This window comes from Triticum aestivum, chromosome 4D, assembly GCF_018294505.1.
Source record: "Triticum aestivum cultivar Chinese Spring chromosome 4D, IWGSC CS RefSeq v2.1, whole genome shotgun sequence".
In the NCBI taxonomy this organism is placed as follows: domain Eukaryota; kingdom Viridiplantae; phylum Streptophyta; class Magnoliopsida; order Poales; family Poaceae; genus Triticum; species Triticum aestivum.
The window spans coordinates 421,376,173-421,397,278 of NC_057805.1; the positions used below are offsets into that span (position 1 = coordinate 421,376,173).

The 21,106-nt window shown below is 52.2% G+C and overlaps 2 protein-coding genes across 4 annotated transcripts; one reads left to right on the forward strand and one right to left on the reverse strand.

The window, feature by feature from the left end:
* The first annotated feature begins 9,933 nt into the window (after positions 1-9,933).
* LOC123098309 (probable protein S-acyltransferase 22) lies at positions 9,934-14,726 on the forward strand. The gene is made up of 8 exons (XM_044520268.1): positions 9,934-10,512; positions 10,617-10,970; positions 11,295-11,363; positions 11,461-11,532; positions 11,785-11,913; positions 12,064-12,144; positions 13,031-13,222; positions 13,750-14,726. Exons 1-8 carry the CDS (start codon positions 10,357-10,359, stop codon positions 14,455-14,457), a joined length of 1,761 nt encoding a protein of 586 aa, XP_044376203.1. The 5' UTR covers positions 9,934-10,356; the 3' UTR covers positions 14,458-14,726.
* A 295-nt stretch (positions 14,727-15,021) lies between these two features.
* Positions 15,022-18,000, reverse strand: LOC123098310 (vesicle transport protein GOT1). Of its 3 annotated transcripts, none has more exons than XM_044520269.1 (7): positions 17,810-18,000; positions 17,218-17,290; positions 16,213-16,304; positions 16,038-16,118; positions 15,864-15,961; positions 15,593-15,674; positions 15,022-15,497 (listed from the first exon to the last, which is right to left on the reverse strand). In XM_044520269.1, exons 2-7 carry the CDS (start codon positions 17,246-17,248, stop codon positions 15,459-15,461), a joined length of 423 nt encoding a protein of 140 aa, XP_044376204.1. In that variant the 5' UTR covers positions 17,249-17,290; positions 17,810-18,000; the 3' UTR covers positions 15,022-15,458. The 3 variants fall into 3 exon arrangements, with proteins under 3 accessions (XP_044376204.1, XP_044376205.1, XP_044376206.1); XM_044520270.1 differs by having other exon boundaries at positions 17,218-17,284; positions 17,810-17,980; XM_044520271.1 differs by having other exon boundaries at positions 17,815-17,970.
* Positions 18,001-21,106: the final 3,106 nt, after the last annotated feature.

The window sequence follows — 21,106 nt, forward strand, 5'->3', positions numbered from 1 at the left end:
CACCGGCCCGGCGGGGAACGAGCAGCAGGCGTCCTCGCTGCATCCTTCGGTACGGCAGGACGGCCGCACCGCCACTCCATCGCTGACCTCGGCCGGTTCTTCGTCTCATGCACGCCGCGCTCCCATGGAGGCGCGGGCCGCGCTCCTTGCCGCAAACGAACTCTTGCGCTACCGCCCAGTCGACGACTTCTATGAGGAGTGGCTCGGCTGCGTCGCCGAGCTCGTCCGCGCCGCAGGGGGCTCCCCGGCGCCGTCCCTCTCTCTACCTCACCCTCAGCCAACCACGGGCGATGAGGCTCATGGCACGCCTCCACCACCTCTGCCCCAAGACGGTGCCTTGGCACCAAGGCGCGTGGCCACATGGCGTGATCTGCCACGCCTGGTGCCTGCGCGCGAAGAGAGAAGCTGCCAAGAAATCCCTCGGCCGCGAGAAGCTGCACCCGCGCTTCCCGCGCCGCCTCGTCAAAACCGCGCACCATCCGCGGCGGCGCCACGCGGACCTCATCAAGACCAAGCTCCACCTCCGAAGCGGGCCCCAGCAACCACGGCCGGCTGCCGCGCCTTCACCCCCGAGCTGCGTAGCGTCGCCTGGCCGGGCAAGTTCAAGCCGGATCTGCCTCCTCGCTACGACGGCACCGCCGACCCCACGGAGTTCCTGCAGCTCTATGAGCTGAGCATCGAAGCAGCCAACGGCGATGAGAAAGTCATGGCGAACTGGTTTCCCATGGCTCTCAAGGATGGAGCCCGCTCCTGGCTCCTGAACCTGCAGCACGGCTCGATCTCCTCCTGGGACGAGATGCGCGACCGCTTCATCGCCAACTTCCAGGGAACTCGCGATCGCTCGCCGGCCGCGGGCGACCTGCGCCACATCAAGCAACAACTAGGAGAGACCCTCCAGAAGTACATCCAGTGCTTCAACAACACCCGCCTCAAGATCCCCAAGGTCACGGATGAGGCCATCATCTCCGCGTTCTCCGACGGCGTCCGTGACGTCAAGATGAAGGAAGAGCTCGCTATCCACGAGGAGCTCTGCACATCTCAGGAGCTGTTCAACCTAGCGATCAAGTGTGCAAGAGCCGAGGAGGGGCACCTCTCTCTCCTCGAGCTGCCAGCCGCGGGCGCAGAGGAGAAGAAGGCCAAGGCCAAGGACGTGAAGCGCAAGGAAGCAGCAGTGCTAGCAGCGGAGCCCGACACCAAGCGGGGCAGAGATCAGCCTGAGTCATCCAAGAACAGCCGACCGTTCTACGCCTTCCACAACCTGAACACCCACAACACCAGCGACTGTCAAGAGCTCAGAGCCATACGAGAAGGATGCTTCGGTCGACGCCCCGAGCGCAGCGACCGGGGCTACGGCCGTGGAGGAGGACGTGGAGGCGGACGCTGGGACGACCGCGGCCCGCACCAGGAATGGCGCGACAGGCCTCATGAGGACCGCTGGCAGGACCATCCTCGCGAGGGCGCCTGGAGGGACCAGCCTCGTGAGGATCGCCCCAAGGCAACGCCGGTCTTCCCCCGCTGCCGCCACCAAGAAGGAACGACGACCACCATCAGGACGAGGGGGCTGGGGGCTTCCCGGAGCCGCGTGCAATCGCATGCATCTTGGGCGGCGCCCAGGCCCCAGCCTCTCAGCGCATCTTCAAACAGTTTGCTCGTGAGGTGAACGCGGTGCTCCCCAAGCTCGAGGCCACGCGCCCGCTCAAGTGGTCCCAATGCGCCATCACTTTCAACTCGGCAGATCAGCTCAAGTGTGCGGCCACCGCTGGCGCCCTCCCGATGTTGTGCTCCCCAGTCATCAGCAATGTGCAGGTTACCAAGACCCTCATCGACGGCGGCGTAGGTCTCAACGTCCTGTCCGTCGACACGTTCGACAACCTCCAAGTGCCATATGAGCAGCTCCAGCCTACCAAGCCTTTCTCAGGAGTGACCGACGGTTCCACCACACCGATAGGGCAGGTCCGCCTGCCTGTCACCTTCGGAGAGCGCAAGAATTACCGCACCGAGCTCATCGACTTCGATGTCGCGCACATCCGCCAGCCGTACAACGCCATCCTCGGGTATCCGGCCCTGGCCAAGTTCATGGCAGTCACCCACCACGGCTACAACGTCCTCAAGATGCCGGGAAGCAGAGGAATCATCACGGTCCCATGTGAAGAAAGAGATGCGGTGTGCTCCCTTGAGCGCGCCTTCCAGGCTGCAGCAATCAACGATCCCGACAGCAGAAGTGAGGGCCCTTCGGAGGCCATCCCCAAGAAGAAGCAGCTGCGCCGCGCAGGACCTCACGAGGATGGCGACGCGGCAGGAGCCTCATCAGGATCAGCGTCCGTCTCAGGGGCGCCTCCCTCCATCGCATAGGAAGGCACGCCCGGCGCCCTCCTCGGGCAGGGCTCAGGGGCTCTCTTCTGGAGGGCCTCAGACCTTGCCAACCTCACGAGGGCGGCGCTTGGGCACCACTTGGAGGCGTGTTTCGCGGCACGTTTCCCTCAGGCGAACACAGGGCAAGGAGTGCCCACCACTCAGGAGTTCATCGCCAAGACCACTCAGGAACTGCAAGACGCAAGAGCCATGCGCGGCGACAGCCACTCACGAGGCACAGCTCCCCATCCCGGCGAGGATGCTGGGATGCGTGTCTGCATCGACGTCCCAGGGCTCAACAGGGCCGCATCTCAGGAGCGCTTCTGGCCTTCGCGTGTGGGCCACTGCAAGGGCCCGCCACACAGCTACGTTCGCATGCCCTTCGGTCTGCTGAGCATGGCGTCAGCCTATCAGCGCAACATGCGGCGTGTCCTGGCGGCTCAGGAGGCCAGGTACCACTCCGTCCTGGAGGAAATGGAGACGGTCTTCAGGGAACCTCCCGAGCCCCCAGAGCCTCCTGAGGCTCAGGGCTCCGGTGGCTCATGAAGAGTCACTCCTTCGACGCACGCCTTCAGCTGCACCAACTCTACTTCGTCTACAGAACCAGGTGACATCTTCCAAGCTCGTTTAGCTGGGAGCGCCCCACGGGCTGCATTATTCCCAGGCCGCGTGGGTCCGTCCCTGCATCATGTATCCCTTTTGCTTATGTCTTTAGCTTACCTTGCTGGGGGCGCCCCTCGGGCTGCATCATCCCCAAGCCGCTCGGGCCAGACCCAGTGGCATGTATCTTCCTACATTTACTCAAGTTGATCTGCTTTCCATGCTTAACCTGCCTACGGCTATCGCCTGCTCGATCATCGCCTCCCACGGGGCCTCCTCACAGGCACGGCGCTGGTGCATGGGTCCGTCCCTGCCACGTCGACAAATCTGAGCGGCCAAGCTCTGGCTCGCGGCATGCCCCGCGCACGTCACCTCACCAGGCCCTCGGTGCCTTCACTTCATCCAGAGCAACCAGCGGCAGGCTGGCAGCTGTAACGGCAAATCGTGTTTCTTCTTGTGCCTGTTCATAGGGATCCCATGGGAAGGATAGCAGGTGGCACCGCGAGTCTCCTTTTCTCCCGCGCAATTCGCTTGCGCGTAAAAAGGGGGGCTCCTGAGCATCGCGACTCAGGAACTCTTACTGGCTCTCCAGCCCTCACCCCCTGGCCTTGACCACGGCATCGCGACCTGGCATACCAGCGGCGGCTGAGCTCGCTCGAGGGCCGGGACTTGAGGACGTAGAGCTCAGGAAAGCACGGGGGGAGGGAAACTCGTATGGGCCGGCCTAGCTATGCCGCCCAAGTTGGCGCGCAGCCCTAGCGCAACGTCAGGAATCGCCACGAAGTCAACAAGATAAGTCCCGCCCTCAGATCGGCTAAATGTTTGGGCCTAATGGTCACTCACGCCTTGCCGCAACCCCGTTGCGGCCACGTCAACTCCCTTTCTCGCCTTACCATGGCTGCTTGCGCTAAGGGGGGCCTCCTGAGCATTGCCCCTCAGGGGCTCTTACTGGACCTCGAGCCGCACACCTCCTGGCCTTGACCACGGCACGTGACCTGGCATACCAGCGACGGCTGTAGCCAGCCTGGGGACCGGGACCTGTCAGCGTAGAGCAACAAGCTATCGCGAGGAAAGAAAGGGGGGACCGAGCCTTAACGGGACATGTGTTCACCAAATTCTCATAACAGGGAAGATAAGCACAAAAGACATTACAGACCCTTACATGCCCCCATGGGGCACTTCATGACTCTTCGCAGGGAACAAAAGCTAAAACTAAGGGGAATCCTATCTACACCCTCCCACGGCGGACGCCATCATCAACAGTGGGCCACGGGAGGCCGGCGCCAACCCCATCCAGATCAGCGGCGACGACGGCCGGACGACGCAGCTCTGCTCCGAGCGCGGCGAGAGCTCGGGGCACGTAGCTGTCATCGCTCGTCTCCGGAGTCTCATAGAGCTCAGGAGAGCTGCTGGACTCCCAAGGGCTGCTGCTGCTGGAGTGGCCGCGAGCGTAGCGCGCTTCAGCCTGACGCTCCTCTCCGGAGCAGCATTCCAGGCGGCGGCCCTCCGCATCGAAGACCTTGAAGAAGAGCGTGGAGGCACCATCGAACTCAAAGTGGATCGTGAGGGCGCCCCTCGCATGTCAGACCCGTGCGATCTCGCCCCAGCTGCGAGTCATGAAGATCTTGCCGGTGGGGATCGCTTCGATCTCCACTCCGGTCGCCGGAGCGCTGCAGTCGGCGTGCTGCAACCAGAGCTCGAGAGGCCCCCTCGGCGGCATCACGTCGGAGCAGAACCGCGGGAAGCAGATCCAAGAGCTTGGAGGCATCGGCGCCCACAGCACCAGCTCGCGCAAGGAGTCCGCGTCATGGATTACAGGGGCGACGGCGCGCGTCGCCGTGGCGCGGCGACCCCGGGCGCGACGTGGGCGACGCTGCTCGTCGCTCCGTCCTCCTAAGCCCTCGGCTCGGGCATACAAGGGTAGCGGATACCCCGAAGGAGGCCGCTTGCACCAAGGCCTCGTCACCACCTGCATCGCCGCTTCATCACGGCGGTGGGACGACCTCTTCTTCGGCGGAAGTGGCCCCGGGTCATCCCCGGGGGCCTTCCCCTTTTCTTCAGCAGAGAACCTTCTGATAGGCGCCATTGATGCTAGCAGTGGAGCGAGGAGGAAGAAGCAAGCAAGCGAGGAAGAGATGGGCGACGGGGGCTCCGCCCCCTCCCCATTTATAGCAAGAGAAGGCCAACCGGCGCCTCCCACGATCGCAGGTAATGATGGTTTTCCTTGCATGTCGCAGGGACTTGTGAAGTTGCCGAGGCAGCGTGGGGAAGCGGAGACGCCCACGTCCAATCAACCGCCACGCGTCAACCAAGGCCGCATGCTTTTGGGGCCCGCGGTGCTCCGTACTTGACCCTTGGCTTCGCCGCAAAGCCAAGCCCGAGCGCACCTTAGGCCCGGGGGCTACTGTCGGCGTTCTGGGAACGGGGGTCCCCAGACTTGCCTGCCTACGGCCCACGGCATGGCTAAGCCAGCAGGTCGTACGACCCATCTTCATCAACAAGGCATCCAAGACCCTCGCGAGGGGCCAAGCCTCGTGAGGCGGATAATGCAAGACATCCTCAGGAGTGGCCTAGTCAGGCAGGCTCACAAGGAGCGGAGATATCAAGGCGGGGCAAACCTCACGAGGCTCTCGTGACGTGAGCCATGACGATCGATACCAGGCGGGCGCCAGCGCGCGCAGCGTCCTTCTTTCCTCTTTGGTACTAAGGAAGCAGGCGCAGGCGAGGAGTACCCGCAAAGGTTGCTATATCGGTGCAACGAGACCAAGACCAGGAGGACAACAAGACAAAGGTCATCGTGGAGCCCAAGACAGCGTCACCACCAGAGCCTTTTGCAGGCGAAGACCACTTTTGTCAGGATAGCTTGTACTAGCTGTCCCCCTTCAAATCTGCCCGCCGTTGTTGGCTCCCTTCCCGCTCAATATTTGGGGAGAGGACCAGGGCCTATATAAGTAGAGCTAGCCACCACAGTAGGGGATCGCATCGAGCAATTCATCCAGCTCTCACCCACAAGTCCGTAGAGCACAAGAACACCTCAACCTCAGGAGGCTGTTCTTTCCTTTGTACTGTTCATCATCAGCCCAAGAGGTAATCCACCACCACCACACTGGAGTAGGGTATTACACCACAATGGTGGCCCGAACCAGTATAAATCTCGTGTCTCTTTGTGTTGTGAGTTCGTCGAGTTCGTCCGCGAGATCTTAGCGAGCTAGGGCGTAGATCGGTAGGAGGGAAAGACTTCGCGCGCACCCCAGTGTTCGAACCTTAAGGGTTTGCCGAAACCCCACATCCGACAGGAACGCAGGTATAGCTGCCCACTTGGTACCGCAGGGTTCCGTAATGTAAAACCACTCCCGCTGCCATAGGTTGGAAGTTTTGGTGAAAGAGCCTTTTGGCCAGAAAGTATTGGTAAGCTTGCTCACTATGGCACCGCCGCACTCCGTCTGTTTCCCGTCGGCTACCTTCGGCTTCACACTGAAGGTCTTGAGCCATAAGCCGAAGTGTGGGGGAATACGGAGGAAAGCCTCGCACATGACGATAAACGCCGAGACGTGGAGGAAAGAATCTGGGGCTAGATCGTGAAAATCTAGTCCGTAATAAAACATAAGCCCCCGGACGCAGGGATGAAGGGTGAATCCTTGCCCTCGGAGGAAGTGAGAGATAAATACGACCCTCTCGCCGGATCTGGGAGTCGGAATAACCTGTCCTTGAGCAGGAAGCCTATGAGAGATCTCCGCGGTCAGGTATCTGGCCGACCGGAGCTTCGCAATGTCCTCCTCTGTAACAGAGGAAGCCACCCATCAGCCCTGTGGGCTGGGTTCGGACATGATTGGGAGGCTGGAAGCAATGAAATCGAACCTTGGGTGCTGGAACTCGAGGTTGGAAGGGCCTGGCGTAAAAGAAAGAGATGGCCCTTAGCTCCTTTATAAAGGCGATGGATATCAAACGCCCCCTCCTAAACCCGGAAACCTGCCTATTCCTAAGGAATCATGCCATTGGACGGTTGGGTTACCCACGCTCGTATTGATGAGAATCCCGCAATAAGGGGACACGATCTCTGCTTCGACAAGACGTGCCAATGACAACCGCGTCTCGAAACGTGGAACGGCGGACGAAAACGGTTCAAAATAATGACCGGGCAGACGTGATGTCACATTACAAAAAGTTGTCAGCGGATTAGACTCGTGGAATATTATACCCTCTGCGGTTGTGTGTGGTACTTGTGTTGCAAATTCGGACACATTCGTTGCATCCGAAGACTATCTTGGAGTATTCGGAGAAGGAACCCGCCTTGCAATGCGGAAGACAATCTGCGCGCCGGACACCTCGTCATTGAAGCCTGGTTCAGGGGCTACTGAGGGAGTCCTGGAATAAGGGGTCCTCGGGCGTCCGACCTGTTAGACATGGGTCGGACTGATGGGCTGTGAAGATACGAAGACCGAAGACTTTCTCCCGTGTCCGGATGGGACTCTCCTTGGCGTGGAAGGCAAGCTTGGCGACCAAATATGAAGATTCCTTTCTCTGTAACCGACTTTATGTAACCATCCCTCCAGTGTCTATATAAACCGGAGGGTTAGGCCCGTAGGGCCGAAGACTCATAACCATAGTCATACAGGCTAGACTTCTAGGGTTTCAACCATTACGATCTCGTGGTAGATCAACTCTTGTAACACTCATATTCATCAAGATCAATCAAGCAGGAAGTAGGGTACCTCCATAGAGAGGGCCCGAACCTGGGTAAACATTGTGTCCCCTGTCTCCTGTTACCATCACCTTAGACGCACAGTTCGGGACCCCCTACCCGAGATCCGCCGGTTTTGACACCGACACTCGTCCTCGTCGGGCTCCCGTTCCTCCGGGTCGCCGGCGCTCCTCCCCGTCAAGCCGGAGCCGAGGGAGACGCCGCGGCGGTGCCCTCGTCGCTCTTCTCCTCCCTCCTCCCGCCTCATCAAGCCAAAGATCGAGTCGGCGCTCCTCCCCGTGAAGAAGGAGCACGAGGCCATGGCCGCCGATGAGGAGACCAGCCTCAAATGGGCGCGGGACGACTACGTCCGGCAAGAGATGGAGCGCCAGTGCCGCGCCCTCGAGGAGATCGCCGCCCGGCGCCGCGGCCGCGAGGACGGCGGTGTCTTCATCCTCGATGACAGCGACGAGGAGGCGCCCGGGCCGTCCAACCCCGTCCGCCACGGCAACCCCGGGGCAGGGGTGCAGCAAGGACGGCGACGGCGACGACGACGACGACTACACCAACTTCTACAGGCTCCTCGGCATGTAGAAGGCTCAAGGCGGCGGCGACAGTGACGTAGTAGTAGTTTTTAGTTAGTTTTTTAAATTATGTTTTCAGTTTGTACAAATATCAATGAAAACGCCTGAATTTCCTCCAAATTTGTGTCGTTTTGTACGGAGTTTGGCCGAATTTTGGCCGACTTTGATTTTCAAAAAGCGACGTCTGGGGTCAGCTTGGGGGCGGCGGTTGGGAAACCAACCGCCCACACGTCGATTTTATCGCTGGTTGGCCCCCAAGCAACGCTATTTCAAGCCGGCCGAATGACTGGAGATGCTCTAACAGGCGCGTGCGCGAATGCAACGTAAGTACGTGGTGCGTGTTTTTTGTGAGAAAAACTTCCAATCTATTCATCTTCAATTATGGTAGTACAACGAACACTAGAAATTATAAAAATTACATCCAGATCCGTAAACCACCTAGCACTACAAGCACTGCAGCGAGCCGAAGGCGCGTCGCTGTCATCGCTCCTCCATCGCCGGAGCCGGGCAAACATTGTTGTAGTAGACAGTCAACCTGAAGACGTAGGAACACAGACGAACGACGAACAGATCCGAGCAAATTCACCAAAGACAGATCCGTCGGAGACACACCTCCACACGCCCACCGACGATGCTAGACGGGAAGACCTTTATTCCATCTTTAGAGAGTCGCCGCCGTCTCGCCTTCCTGAATAGGACATAAACCCTAACAAAACTCGAAAAAAGATGTAAAAACGGAGCCCTACCACCGGTAAGGGCCAAGATCCATTCCGCCTTCATGGTCCTAAGGCCACCGAAGACGGGGCGGACCGACGCTGGCGCCGGCGCCGGCGGGAGACAAGAGAAACCCTAGCTTTTTGGAAAAGAAAGACGCGGAAGGTGATCTGGTAGTACGTGGTGCGTGTTGCAGCCACAATCGTGACGGCGTCGGCATGGAACCCAAAACGGGCCGCCACCATTTTTTGACACAGCACGTGCGTGACCATGTCGATCCGGACACATTATCACCGTACTAGCAGCCAACGTAGCATGTACACGTGATGGACCAGAAGGCTTCCCCCATGGCCGCCCCGCCCGGACGGGGTCACATGCGAGAGCGAGACGAGACGAAACGAAGCAGCGGCGCGCCAGTTTGGCATTCCATTCCGTTTGACCACCATCCCCACGGGAAGGGAAAAGCAAGGAGGACACACACACATACTTACACAGCTGCTTTTGAGGCAGCCAAAAGCTGGTCTCTGCTCGGCTCGGCGTGCAAAAAGAGATTCCGTGCGTGCTCCCGCGACGTTTTTTTTTTTGGACACACTTGCACCACCCAAGCCTGCATGTTTGTTTACTTGGGTCTGGTCTGGGTCTAGCGCATTGCGCGCGAGGAATAGGCTCGTAGCAGGTCATGTGATCGCTGCGATTTTCCTCCTCATTCGATCGATCGGCGGGCCCTATTTTTGTCTGCCATGCTTTGTTTGTCTGTCCACTCTGATGGATCGATCAAATAACATAAAATTTGATTATGCATCACGATGCGAAAGCAGGCCAATGCTCAACTGCGCAAGGTTCCTCTCCGCCTCCGACGAGAGCTTTTTGGCCATCTTCTCTGCTGAAGCAATTGCTCCATGGTAGGGGTAGTACGGACAAAGGTCAAGAGGGCGAGTAATAAAAGCATGGGCGCAGTGAAGCGAGCACAGGAACCGAAGGCGCAAAGCCAGGCAAACACTGACACCCTCCCCTACAATTAATTACAAGCTCCGGACGGACGACTGCGCAGTCCATCTCCGTCGTCATTCTCCCCGAGACGAGACGGCGCACGCATTGGATGCCATTCTAATCTCTCCCCCGCTGCCGCTCCTCCCCTCCCTCTCCATTATCGGAGGTCGGCCAAACCCCCATTCCATCCCCTTCCCCGGCCAAAAACAACCAAACAAGTAACAAAAACCAAACCTTTTTCGTCGCTCCCCCGCTGCTCTGGTCCTGCGCGCTGGAGCGGAGCGCTCGCCTGCCTTCCGGAAGGGGGAAAGTGGGACTGAGAGAGAGCACACCAGAACCAGATGGCCCTGCTCGCCGCCCCTCGGTAGCCCTGGCCGGACATTGCCGCCTCCCTCTTCCTCCTCCCCGGACAAGAAGTAGAAGCCGCCGGGGGCAATGAGGAAGCACGGGTGGCAGCTGCCGTACCACCCGCTGCAGGTTGTGGCGATAGCCGTCTTCGCCGCGCTGGGCTTCGCCTTCTACGTCTTCTTCCTCCCCTTCGTCGGGAGCCAGACCTCCCAGTACGTCGCCATGGGCCTCTACACCCCGCTGGTGAGCTCACCTCCTTCCCCAACCCCGCCCCCTCCCCAGCTTTCAAAATCCCTGCCAACAACAGATCCGGTGACTCGCGGGCCGGTGCAACAAATTCCCTGCAGATTACGTGCGTCGTCACGCTCTACATTTGGTGCGCCGCCACGAACCCCGGCGACCCCGGCATCTGCAAGTCGACCAGGCCGCACTCGAGGCTGGACAAGGACGGGCGGCACTCCCACTCCCACTCCCACATGGATTCGGACCACGGCCTTCATGCTGCTGACAACAGCGAGAAGCTGAGCAGCATGCTCGAGAGGAAGGACTCGCCTTCTTGGCCCAGATGCTCTCAACTGCTCTGCTTAGTCTGTTTGCCCTTTTCATGCTTGTTCAAGAGATGCCTCCATCCTGATGACCAGCATTCTGAAGAGAACATGAGTGAGGAGGGCATGTTCTTCTGCAGCTTATGTGAAGCCGAGGTATGGCTAATCGATGTCTCCGGCATATCCAGCATATCCAACATTATTGAGCAATTTTTGCAAAGTGTTGTCTTTTACATGTTTCCACCAAGTTGTGCTTAGTGTGCCAAGTGCCAATGAATTTGGACTAAATGTCAGGATATCCGATGTAATTTTAGAACCACTGTAACTTACTACTAGTAGGTTGTAGTCAGACATACAAGATGGTGTGCAGTAGTTTGAATCAAATGTTATTACTACATTAGGCAGCTCCATCTTACGGGGAATGGCATGACTTCTTCACCTTTTTACATGTTATTACATACCTTGAATGTATTTATGTAGGTTTTGAAGAACAGTAAGCATTGCAGAGTGTGCGACAAGTGTGTTGATGGCTTTGATCACCACTGCAGGGTAAGATACATTTTCAATGTTCTCAGCCCTGTTATTCCCTGCTTCCTTTCAAGAATGCAACGTTCCTATTTTCCCTGATGTTCTTGCTCTCTCACAGTGGCTCAACAATTGCGTTGGGAAAAGGAACTACAAAGGGTTCTTCATTCTCATGTCTTCTGCTGTTCTCCTGGTAAGGGTGGGCCTCTCTATGAGTTGACCACAGTGGGATCTGAAAAGTCAAAAGGTGTAATAAGAACAATGATAGCTACCCTGTAACTGAATTCACCTTCAGTTGCACTGAAAATGGCGAAATCATAACTTCATCAGTCATCATAACTTATGGAACCAACTGACTAGTGCTTGTCATTAGATTTTCTTTTCCATGTCCTTTTTATTCTGGTTGATCATTGACAGGTCTCCATGTTTTGTACACCTTGGGCAGCTTGTAGTGCAGTGGCTGTCAGGAACCCTTGTGATAATTCTCTGCATTGTGAAGCGAGAGGAGTTCTCAAGACAGATTGACTCAAAGTTAGGAAGCAGCTTCTCAACTGTAGCATTTGTAATTGTTGTGGTGAGTTTATATAATTTTCCTATCAAATACGTGCTTACTGCATTGAGGCACGAAGCAAAATTTTATTTACAGCGTTTCATATGTTTATGTCACATATTACGTTTATGTCACATATTACTATTCTGATGGTGATACATTTTGCTTTTGCAGGCTACTTGCACCATACTAGCAATGATTGCGACTGTACCACTTGCTCAACTTCTGTGCTTCCATATTCTTCTTATCAAGAAGGTGAATCACGTTTAGACTTACATTGAAGCTGTGAATGCCAGTCAGAGAGAGACAGGGGGAGGGGAGGGGAGGGAGGGTCCCATCCTCAGTTTTTGGTATCAAAAGACAGCTTCCATGCAAAAACATGTTTGGCTATAATTTTTGCTGTTGAGAATTGAGCTCTAGCTCAGTGGCAGTAGTTCGCAATGGCGAACCATCCCACCTGTGTTTGAGTCCATGCAGCGGACTCCGCTGGGGTGTTATCTGTGATTTAATTGTGGAGAGGTCTCATCTCCTACCTAAATAACAGACAGTTAAGGGAGGGATTCTTAGCCAACTTTTTTCCAATCCCAAACCGTGTCAGCAATTATTCCATTTTTCATTGCCAATTGTTTCAGCATATTTGCTGCTAATAAGACAGCAAACAGCAACCAACTCCTTTAACTGAATCCAATCAAGTCAGCAAACTATCTATATGTTTCAAGGAAGTCATATAGCATGCACACTATGTCCTCAACCTGTTATGAATCTTAGTTGTAAATAGTACAGAAGACATGTGTGGACCTACTTCAAGAGGCATTGCTTGTGTATTCAGTGACCAGCTAAGGATAAAAGTAGGATATAAATCAAGGTAATGAGCATATGAGCTAACCAACTTTGACCCATTACGATATTAAAAAAACATGATGAAGCGCTCAGCATCATATGGGAAGAAAATCGGCCTTGCTATGTAATCGTTCCTTTAAATTTTACCAAGGCATCAACTATTAAGTAGGGTTGCATAAGTGTAAGAATGCAGACTTTGATGCTATGCCATTGCAGAGAAGTTTGCATCTCTTCATTTTAACATGTCCTTTTTTCCTATAACTGAAGATTAATTACTATCCTGCTTCTCATATTGGTTTAGGGAATTAGTACGTATGATTACATCATAGCTTTGAGAGAGCAAGAGGAAGATCAGCAAGAAGAGGTTGCTGGTCACCAAAGTCCGCAGATGTCTATCATTAGTTCTGTTACTGGATTTAGCACAGCAAGTTCTTTTGGCCCTCTTCATCGTGGTTCATGGTGCACTCCACCACGATTATTCCTTGAAGATCAGGTATGTGACTACAAATAACCTATTTCTACCGGGAGCTATAGATAATCAAGATTAAACACAGATCCTGGATGTGAAAGTACATCAAAATATGATACACTCTCGATCCATAGATTATCTGTCAAGGCCGATTTGTTTCGATTTTCCGATGAATAATGTACTGTTGTTTGGTCATAAATGAATTATGTCATTTGCTCTCAGTTGGAATCAAACTACTGCCAGATATATAATGTGATTGCCTTTTTAGTTTGAAATAACTAGAATTTGCACCTGCTCTCATGTTGTCAGTTTAGTACAACAACAAAGCCTTTCAGTCCCCAACATGTTGTCAGATTAGTAACTATACTAGATTTGGTTTGAAACAATGTAACAATAGATACTTTATTGGTCTGAACCAAAATTAATTTTAAGAATACCCACAGTTAGTGTTGAACCAGCTCAGGAAACTTAATTGGTGTTGAACAAGAAGTAAATATGAAGACGTTTTCAAACATGTGCTGATGCTTACTATTCACTTTTTTCTAGCACAGTTTGACGTCATCCCTCCGGAGATTGGCATGTCACAGAACCCTGGAAGTAAGAAGATGAAGGTACCGGAAGGAGCAAGAAGAAGAAACGGAACAGTAAAAATCAGCCCCTGGACACTGGCACGCCTCAACGCCGAGGAAGTGTCGAAGGCAGCCGCACAGGCAAAGAAGAAATCCAAAATTCTGAAGCCAATTACAAGACAAGACCCTCCAATCATCCACGACAGCAGGAGGGGGCGGTTCCCCGCCGAACTCTCTCTCGATCCCCTCGCAAGGCTTTCGGCAAGCGGCACCGAGAGCAACTTCAGTGACGCGGCAATGGAAGCTTCTGCCAGTCTAGCCCCATTGCAGCTCGAAGCGAGGAGCGCTTTCCAACCAAGCACCGCGGCATCCTCCAGAATTGCCGTCTCGTCGCCTGAGAGCAGCTTCGATTCACCTGATCTCCACCCATTTCGAGTTTCTTCATGCACCGCCGACGAAATGCTGGGAGTTATGCCGCATGCGGCTCAGAGCCACATTGAGTTCACAAGATCGACGAGCGACGGGTATGAGGCGTCGGGAGGCGAGGACAGTGACCGCATCCCATCGAGAATTGTTCACAGATCGGCCAACTGGGCTAACTCGCTTCTGCATTCTGGTCAGGCTGGACAGGCGCCTGACCAGCACATGCCATCGTCTGAAGGGTTTCTTAACAACAGCAGGTCAAGCTAGTTATATGTGCTCATCTGACCAACAGAAATGGTAGGAAGAAGCTGCGTGGTGTTGGTACCTGGAGAATCACTGCATATGGCAGAGCAAAGCTGGGAAAACATTGGTTAATTTGTAATCTAGGGTTAGATTTTGTTAGCGACGATGTTAGAGCAATGCTCATTTGATGTTAGCTCATGCAAACTGCTAGTGTGTTGCTAACAGTAGCATTCTGGTGTGTTTCGACAGATTGCAGTTGTTAAGCTCAATTCAGTAGAAATTGTCTGATGATCTATCTCTAGTACCGCTCGTCTTCTTGTGTTCGTTCCGTACCAGACTATCAGGGGTGCGGAAGATTGGCAGATACCTTACCTGCCAATCTGCCAATCGGTTGCTGGTGATTATATGATGTGATCTACCAATGGCAACCTTGCATAGCAAACAATGGCGCTACTGAATACTGAATCATACGAGCACAGTGCCACATTCCAGCAAGCAAAGACTTCTCATCAGAGCACAAATTCCTAAACTCATGTAAGAAGCGCCAAACACAAAAAGATGAGAGAGAGAGAGAGAGAGAGAGAGAGAGAAAACCACAAAGTTCCACAGTTTGTATGGATCATGAATTAATTTCAGTTCCAGCACATATTTGCCTTTCTTCAAGCTATGAAGTGCGCACAAAAATAAAGCAAACACAAGCTCAAGACTCGAGGGACCGGAATATCTATATCTGAACGTAAGTACAAAAGAGACGTAACATGTAGCTTCTACTTCAGCAGCATATTCCTCTACAGCTACATATTTGAATCGTACGGGTTCACTTATGAAGTTTCTTCAGCCCATACCATGGGACAATTTGCATCTTGGTCTTTGACAAAACCATCCGGGGGTGTAATTTACAAAGGACAGTCACCAGTAAGTAAACAGGTAAAGGGAAAGACCAGGATGGCACAACTACTTGCTGTTATCCCCAGGGAAGGAAAAAAACTTCAGCTGCTACATAAGAAACATAGCACGAAATGATACTACACCGGCACTCGTTTCCCTCTGTAACGGTCAAGGAACTGCAAAACAAGGGAAATTAGACTGGTCTGAATACAGATCAGGCCTCGTAACTCTCAGCAACAAAAAAGAAATGTCTGTGCTGTGAAATCCATACCGAAGTGACAAATGGTTGTTGAAAAATCCAGCCAAGGATAGGAATCCTTTGCAGGAAAACTGCGAGAGTTGGCCAGAACCCACTGCAATGGAATGCAAATCAGTGTCCATTAAACATACAACAAAACTTGTTATCAGAATAATGGATTTTCTAGTGAACGCATTGGTTTTGCAGATAATTATCAACATAGCATTGTATAACCTTTTCAGGTTTTGTCCAAACATGAAATGGCAGGTTTTAATCAAGCAAGAAACAATGAAAAAAATCAAACCTGAAGAGTACGATAAAACCATATGCCTCTAAGAGCATGCCAAAGAAAGGCCATCCAATGAGAACCAGGAAAAAGCCTGCGCCAAATGAGATGGTACCCTGTTCATTACATCTGTTAATTATATGATATAAATGTTGATGGAGAACAACCAAAACAATTTAGTGGTTGCCGAACCTTGTAATTCTTAGGCTTTGTGAAGAACTGCATAGTTGATTTCAGACCAATTGTCAAACCCAAACCTGACAGGAAGAGTATCTGAAAGAATACATGAGAAAAGGTCAACCATATGCATACTAGTCAATTCATCTATTGAAAAGGTCGAGGAGAAGATTGAGAAAAGGAAATTTACATTGCCCATAGCAATAAGCCCCTTGTCAAAGAAGAAAACGATTCCCAGGAAGGAGAAGAATACTCCAAAGCCTGTCAGGCCTAGCCCTATCTCTGATGAAGATAAAATGCATGTCTTGTTAATCATCGAGTGAGAAGAACACATTGTAGTCTAAGCTGCAAAGTACATAACACACTGTACCTAACATTACTTGCATAATGTCACTAAAGCAACAAGCATAAAGCATCGGTGGACCAAAATACCAGAAACATCCGAATTTAAAGGGTTGTGCTGCCCACAGCTAAAAAGTCGAACAACTGACCATTCGCCTGTACTGAACAAGCACAATGGCATCACCAGTAGCCAATTGGAGACTGGAACGGACCATGGAGCTGGCACCATGTATAGTGCTGGGTGTAAAAAACGGTTTCTAAATAATCCAAGTACCATTACCCCAAGGCAAAATCTACACTAATCCACATCTTATAATTTCACTCTTCCTACAAGGCAGATCCAACTGGTATGATTTTGTCCTAGAGTTTCATATACTGGTCCAGCTCAATAGCAAATAGCTATATGGTGCTAAACTGCCAGGGTAGGGTCAGGGTAATGCACAATCTAATATCATATCTACGCAGTTGTAGAAACAAACATAATAAACCTCTGATGTATCATAGCCGATTGGGATACTAATAAATATTTGTTGGGAGATACGACATACAGGGTACGTTTCGACACTTCCAGTCTGATAATAAAACAAATTAAATCATCGGAAAAGCAACATAACTGTGTACCACAAGCATGACGAATAAGCTAGCCTTTAGAAGAAATAGAATGCCCGGGACTAAGTAATTTGTCAGTGTTTGTATCATTTGGTGGCATAACTGCAATATGGTAACACATGGAGTAAAAACAGATAAGAAAACCTAGACCAGTTCAACTTCTAGTGCCTAGCGCTGAGTTATTATTGTTCCAGATAAATGAAACATACAAGACAGGTTGTCAAGAATTGTGACAGGTGCATACTCTTAAGGTCATTCATCTCAAAGGACACCATCTTAGACGGCACTGGTGAAGAAGAGCACACGAAGTCCTGCAACTGTAAACATGTAAATATTAGACAAAACTTTGTGCAAAATAAACAGGATCGTCAGTAATAAGACTTAACAGAGCTCCCGAAGAGCACTGAACCCTAAGTCAACAGGATCAGCGATCGCCATACGTTTCAAATCTAGAGACGGCATGGCATCTCGGTGGCTCAGTGCAGATCAGCAACCCGATGAGCATGAATTGCCTAACTCGATACATGGAAGGGCGCGGAATTTTGCGCCGGAGGATGGCATCAGAAAACACTTGTAAGGGGCAGTATGTGATAAACTAAGATGAACTAGTCTCAGGCGAAACGCCGGTCCAATTCAAATCGAGCCGACGAACTCTCAAAATTTTGCCAAGCAAATCCAGACCTAAACACGAACAGCCCCCGAACGACCCCCGCCGCGTGCCGAATCGTAGATCGCTGCCACCCCGCAGCCACAGATAGCACCTAATCGAGGGGACGCATCACAGACGCGGAGACGGCCGGGTAGGGGGGGGGGGGGGGGGCGGACAGAGGACGAACCGTACTACAGCGGGAGCGCCGGCGGCCGGGAAGGCGGTGAGGGCCGGCGAGTCGGCGGCGGTTGTCCGGAGGAGTGGGGCGGGGATCTCGGCCCTGCGGGGATGGGCTGTGTGTTGCTTTCTTTTTCTGTTCGGGAATGGAGATACCGAGATAGAGAACGGGAGGAATGTGATTTATTACCGAATTGTGATGGGGATGACTTGTGTGACTCGGGCCCTTGTGTACACGTGCACTACGGTGGTTTGAACCATTCGATGGAGAATCGACGGTGCATCGGGTGGATGGGAACATGTGCGGATATTTTTGGATGGCGCTTCGCAACTGTTAAAATTTGCTATCCAGTCCAAATGAACTAACACTACCGCCGAGCATTTTATTCACTAATTATTACTAGAAATAACACTAAGGCATCTCCAACGCTGACCCGCAAATTTGCTCCAGCATCTGTCTGTGGACGGGGGGCAGTCCGCGGAGACTGATGTCTAATGCCGCCATCCAACGATGTTTACATACATTTCAACAACTTTTTGAACTATCCAGATGAAATTCGTGCAAACACGGCGGCAAACGACATTCATGCAAATGCGGTGGATTTCCATTACAATTTGAACATTTAAAGAAAACATTTTGACCCTAAACCTATCCTACGGCGGTCGCCTGCATCCAAGCCCTTGTTGTTCCCTTCCTGGACCGCATCCTTCGTCCGCCGTTTTCATGAGCATCGGCGATAAGACCGATGAAGTGAAGACGTGTTCTCCGGTGAGGAATAGTAGAACACGGGAGACGAACCGACCCACATGGGACACAAGGCCATGCCGCCTCCCATGCCCTACTCATCCTCAGAGGAGTCCGCGCCTTGTCCGTTGTCGGTGGACATGAGGTCCACGATGGAAATGGTGGCGCGGGCTCTCTTGTCGTCCCAGGGCCACCTGAAGTTCGTACCGGCGCGTAGGAGGCGCAGTTGGCGTTGTTCTCGTCTGCAATTGCCCGCAGTTGCGCCACCATGGCGGTCGCTTCCTAGCGAGCGACGGCTTGACCGCGGTGTTGGGGAACGTAGTAATTTTAAAAAAATTCTACGCACACACAAGATCATGGTGATGCATAGCAACGAGAAGGGAGAGTGTTGTTTACGTATCCTCGTAGACCGTAAGCGGAAGCGTTATAACAACTCGGTTGATGTAGTCGTACGTCTTCACGATCGACCGATCCTAGTACCGAAAGTACGGCACCTCCGCGATCTGCACACGTTCGGCTCGGTGACGTCCTACGAACTCACGATCCAGCAGAGTGTCGAGGGAGAGCTTCGTCAGCACGACGGCGTGATGACGGTGATGATGAAGCTACCGGCGCAGGGCTTCGCTTAAGCACTGCAACAATATGACCGAGGTGGATTATGGTGGAGGGGGCACCGCACACGGCTAAGAGATCAATGATCAACTTGTGTGTCTATAGGATGCCCCCTGGCCACGTATATAAAGGATGGAGGGAGGAGGAGGCCGGCCCTCATAGGGCGCAGCCAAAGTGTGGAGTCCTACTAGGACTCCCTAGTCCTAGTAGGATTCCACCTCCCACATGGAATAGGAAAAAGGGAAGGGAGAAGGAGAAGGAAGGAAGGGGACGCCCCCTTTCCCTAGTCCAATTCGGACCAGCCCATGGGGAAGGGGCGCGGCCACCCTTGAGGCCTTTCTCTCCTTTCCCGTATGGCCCATTAAGGCCCAATACGAATTCCCGTAACTCTCCGGTACTCCGAAAAATACCCGAATCACTCAGAACCTTTCCGATGTCCGAATATAGCCTTTCAATATATCGATCTTTACGTCTCGACCATTTCGAGACTCCTCGTCATGTCCCCGATCTCATCCGGGACTCCGAACAAACTTCGGTCATCAAATCACATAACTCATAATACAAATCGTCACAGAACGTTAAGCGTGCGGACCCTACGGGTTCGAGAACTATGTAGACATGACCGAGACTCATCTCCGGTCAATAACCAATAGCGGAACCTGGATGCTCATATTGGTTCCTACATATTCTACAAAGATCTTTATCGGTCAAACCGCATAACAACATACGTTGTTCCCTTTGTCATCGGTATGTTACTTGCCCGAGATTCGATCGTCGGTATCTCAATACCTAGTTCAATCTCGTTACCGGCAAGTCTCTTTACTCGTTCCGTAATGCATCATCCCGCAACTAACTCATTAGTCACATTGCTTGCAAGGCTTATAGTGATGTGCATTACCGAGAGGGCCCAGAGATACCTCTCCGACAATCGGAGTGACAAATCCTAATCTCGATCTATGCCAACTCAACAAGTACCATCGGAGACACCTGTAGAGCACCTTTATAATCACCCAGTTACGTTGTGACGTTTGGTAGCACACAAAGTGTTCCTCCGGTATTCGGGAGTTGCATAATCTCATAGTCATAGGAACATGTATAAGTCATGAAGAAAGCAATAGCAACATACTAAACGATCAAGTGCTAAGCTAACGGAATGGGTCAAGTCAATCACATCATTCTCTAATGATGTGATCCCGTTAATCAAATGACAACTCATGTCTATGGCTAGGAAACTTAACCATCTTTGATTCAACGAGCTAGTCAAGTAGAGGCATACTAGTGACACTCTGTTTGTCTATGTATTCACACATGTACTAAGTTTCCGGTTAATACAATTCTAGCATGAATAATAAACATTTATCATGATATAAGGAAATATTAATAACAACTTTATTATTGCCTCTAGGGCATATTTCCTTCAGTCTCGCACTTGCACTAGAGTCAATAATCTAGTTCACATCGCCATGTGATTTAACACCAATAGTTCACATCACCATGTGATTAACACCCATAGTTTACATCGCCATGTGACCAACACTCAAAGGGTTTATTAGAATCAGTAATCTTAGTTCACATCGCCATGTGATTAACACCCAAAGAGTACTAAGGTGTGATCATGTTTTGCTTGTGAGAGAAGTTTAGTCAACGGGTCTGCCATATTCAGATCCGTATGTATTTTGCAAATTTCTATGTCTACAATGCTTTGCACGGAGCTACTTTAGCTAATTGCTCCCACTTTTAATATGTATCCGGATTGTGACTTAGAGTCATCAGATCCCTGTCAAAGCTTGCATTGACGTAACTCTTTACGACGAACTCTTTATCACCCCCGTAACCGAGAAATATTTCCTTAGTCCTCTAAGGATAATTTTGACCGCTGTCCAGTGATCTACTCCTAGATCAAAATTGTACTCCCCTGCCAAACTCAGGGCAGGGTATACAATAGGTCTA

Coding starts and splice junctions, on each gene's coding strand:
- LOC123098309 (XM_044520268.1), top strand. CDS start 10,357: ATGAGGAAGCACGGGTGGCAGCTGCCGTACCACCCGCTGCAGGTTGTG. Junction 11,533..11,784: donor TGTCTTCTGCTGTTCTCCTG/GTAAGGGTGGGC, acceptor CACCTTGGGCAG/CTTGTAGTGCAGTGGCTGTC. Junction 12,145..13,030: donor ATATTCTTCTTATCAAGAAG/GTGAATCACGTT, acceptor ATATTGGTTTAG/GGAATTAGTACGTATGATTA.
- LOC123098310 (XM_044520269.1), bottom strand. CDS start 17,248: ATGGTGTCCTTTGAGATGAATGACCTTAAGA. Junction 15,962..16,037: donor CAAAGCCTAAGAATTACAAG/GTTCGGCAACCA, acceptor TGTAATGAACAG/GGTACCATCTCATTTGGCGC. Junction 15,675..15,863: donor GGTTTTATCGTACTCTTCAG/GTTTGATTTTTT, acceptor ATTCCATTGCAG/TGGGTTCTGGCCAACTCTCG.